Source organism: Camelina sativa, chromosome 4, assembly GCF_030686135.1.
Source record: "Camelina sativa cultivar CO46 ecotype springtype chromosome 4, ASM3068613v1".
NCBI lineage: Eukaryota > Viridiplantae > Streptophyta > Magnoliopsida > Brassicales > Brassicaceae > Camelina > Camelina sativa.
Window position 1 is genome coordinate 17,681,517 of NC_141883.1, and position 3,327 is coordinate 17,684,843.

A 3,327-nucleotide genomic window follows, 5' to 3' on the forward strand; every position below is an offset into this window, starting at 1 on the left:
GTAAAATTATGTAAATATAATTAGGTGTCCTACTATGTTTATAAATATGTGTCAACATATAATCAATAGATTTGATATGTGTCATGATCTTGTTAATTTGATTTGATACATATCATGATTTTGTAATGAGTAACTTTGACATCATGTTTTATATAATAAGATATTTGGGTTAATTTTGTAATTTCAATAAAAAAGAGTCATTAACAAATCAATACTTATATACAATACTTCAAATAGTACTTTTTTGAAGTAAAAAATAGATGAATTTGTTGGAGGAAAACCAAACACCAAATTGGAACAAAAAAATAAAGAAATGAATTGGAGATGCTCTCATCAAACAGAATATTTAATAGAAAGAATAGATTATTATAGTTTTTCGTTTTACATCTAAAAACGTATGACTTATATCCAAAACTACAAATCGTTTTCATCCCCAGAATTCCAGATCTAGAGCCAACGAAAGCGAACCCATGTATCTTTCTCTCTATCTCTTTCTTGCATCACGGCGATCCTTCTGTCCGACGAGAACTCAAGGAATCAGAAGCAAACAGAGAATTGTGGTATCATGTCACCGCCCATCACGTCATATTGCCGCCGCGAACATCAGCAAAGGTAAGTCTCGCCTCTTATTCCTCGCTCCTTTCTCTTTCTGCTTCGTTACCCTGTTCTAGGGATCAAAAAGAGTCAAAAGTAGCAGCCATAGAGATTTAAATGAAAGAGTGTTTAAGGTTTATTGTGAGTGTAGATGTGATTGCTTATGCATAATCGAGTTTTATAGGCAAACGATTAGGTCGACCAACACATCTTTACACCTCCAAAAAATATCTGATCAAGCAAAAAATTAGGGAGATAATAACTATATTGGTTTTTTATGGAATTTTTATGGGATATGATATATTTTGGTATTTAATTCTGTTTCTTTTGATTAATTTAGAAAATAAATGATTGGTGGGAATCAAGAAGTTTGAACACAAATCTCGGTTAGGATCATCATAGAAGATAATAAAATCTCTGTCTATTTAATATTTATTTTTTTAAGATAAACTATTAGGGGGAAATATTTGGGAATCAAGAGATTTGATCATAAATCTAGGTCGTGATCATCTCCAAGGTTAAAAAATCTGTCTCTATTTAATGTTTATTATCTTAATATCTTGAAGACAAAAATTTAGATTTCAAGTAGGTTTGGACTTTAGTAGGAAGGAGTTATGTCGTCGAACCCAACTTACCAATTTCAAAAAATTAATTTAATGGCATTTTTTGTAAATAAGTACCAATTCCAGGATTTTTTTTATAAATGTCTTTGAAAATGTATATATAGATTCCATTTCAATCTCTTTTGCTCATACAGATTTTATTATTTGTTTCCTCAATAAAAAAACACACAAAATGAGAAGCTTTCTCTACCTACTCGTAGTAGTGTCCCTCTTCTCATCATATGTTAACGCATGTGACCGATGTCTTCTTCTTTTTTAATTTTAATGTAATGTTAAATTATATTCAAAATAATAAAAAAAGTTTTTTACAACTTGTGCAACATGTTATTGAAAAGTAATATGGTTTAAAAAACTAAGTGAGAATCAAGAACGAGAGGAGAACCAGGCTTGCAAGCCTTTGTCATATCTTCTATCCCCTAAGAGTAGAAGAGATAACAACCGATCTCTTATTTGTCTATCCACTGTTGTGATTATACGAGCTGCTGGATTAGGAGACTGTCCGTGCCGCCTTTGTGACCGATGTCTTCACAGTTCTAAAGCATCTTATTTCTCATCTGCCTCCGCTCTCTCTTGTAAACATTCCTATCTTCTCTCATTACTTCTTTTAAAAGTACTTGTTTCTTTCTTTTCTCATGTCTTGATGTGTTTTCACAGCCGGAGGTTGGGCTTATTGCTTTATGGCTACCATGGCTACCAGTTTCTTCGCCGGACACATTGCGGGAGCTATACCTTACATTTACAAAGATGGTGCTGGCTGTGGCGCTTGCTTTCAAGTCAGATGCAAGAACCCCAAGTTGTGTACCAGTAAAGGAACCGTTGTGATGGTCACAGACCTGAACACGGGAAGCCAAACCGATCTTGTCCTTAGTAGTAGAGCTTTTAGGGCTATGGCTAGGCCTGGTGCTGATGCTGACAAGTATCTTCTCACACAAGGCATCGTCGACGTTGAATACCAAAGGTTCCATTCTTGAAACACCCAACTTCTTGGTTTTTTTATGGTCACTTGATTTATTTTGGTACTAATAAAAACATTTTGGATATGAAAACAGAGTTCCTTGCAATTACGGTAAAAGGAATTTGCACGTGAGAGTGGAAGAAGCAAGCAAAAAGCCAAACTACTTGGCAATAAAGCTTTTATACCAAGGAGGCCAAACCGAAGTGGTAGGCATCGACATTGCTCAAGTTGGTTCGTCACAATGGAGTTACATGACTAGAAGCCACGGAGCCGTGTGGGCTACTGACAAAGTACCAACCGGAGCTCTACAGTTTAGGTTCACGGTGACAGGCGGCTACGATGGCAAAACAGTTTGGGCGAAGAGGGTTCTTCCGGCCTCATGGAAAGCGGGGAGGATCTACGATGCCGGGGTTCAGATCACCGACATTGCTCAAGAAGGTTGTGATACATGCAGTCACATATGGAACTGAGTCAACTGACTCATTACAATTCTATTTATTTAGGCAAACAACAAACAAGTACCATTCGATTATATATTAGAATTCATTTATACGAAACAAGAGGACGACTAAGAAGATCTATATATATGTTATATGTACACGGTACACTACTCAAGAACCAAAGTTCATTCTAAAAAAACTAGAGTCATATCATTGCAATATGCAAGCAAATTAAAGAATCCGACAAGAAAACAAAATAACATAGAGTCGTCTACATCTCTTAACTTGTACAAGCTATTAAACACGCATATTGGATGCAAATGGTTTTCAACTAAAAAAAAAAATGAGATGAAAAAAAAAAATGAGTGGAATATATTGTGACAACCATTTTGGTTGACAACTATAGTGAGGAAGATGAAAAAGAAAAAAAAAATTATTACATTAAGATATTTTGAAAATAAAATAATCGATTAAAAGAATTCGAAGAATAGTGACTTAAATTTGACAAAATTTGTTTTACCGTTTTCAACTAAGCACAAAAGTTACAACTTTTAAATTATTAATTCTACAAAAAAATATAGAAAAAGAGATTAAGTAAATTATACAGTTAATTATTAATTCTAAATTTTGTAAATACTCACTGCTTCTATATAAACATCATCTCATATTTAAATAATTTATTCAAAAACACTTCTTTCAACTTTGTTTAATTGAA

General features: G+C 33.7%; 1 protein-coding gene across 2 annotated transcripts; it reads left to right on the forward strand.

The window, feature by feature from the left end:
* The first annotated feature begins 1,381 nt into the window (after nt 1-1,381).
* LOC104780411 (expansin-like A3) lies at nt 1,382-2,777 on the forward strand. 2 transcript variants are annotated; one of them, XM_010504906.3, is made up of 4 exons: nt 1,382-1,450; nt 1,712-1,789; nt 1,872-2,175; nt 2,267-2,777. In XM_010504906.3, the coding sequence occupies exons 1-4, from the start codon at nt 1,390-1,392 to the stop codon at nt 2,640-2,642; spliced, it is 819 nt and encodes a 272-aa protein (XP_010503208.1). In that variant the 5' UTR covers nt 1,382-1,389; the 3' UTR covers nt 2,643-2,777. The 2 variants fall into 2 exon arrangements, with proteins under 2 accessions (XP_010503208.1, XP_087366396.1); XM_087510270.1 differs by lacking the exon at nt 1,382-1,450 and having other exon boundaries at nt 1,602-1,789.
* The last annotated feature ends 550 nt before the right edge of the window (nt 2,778-3,327 follow it).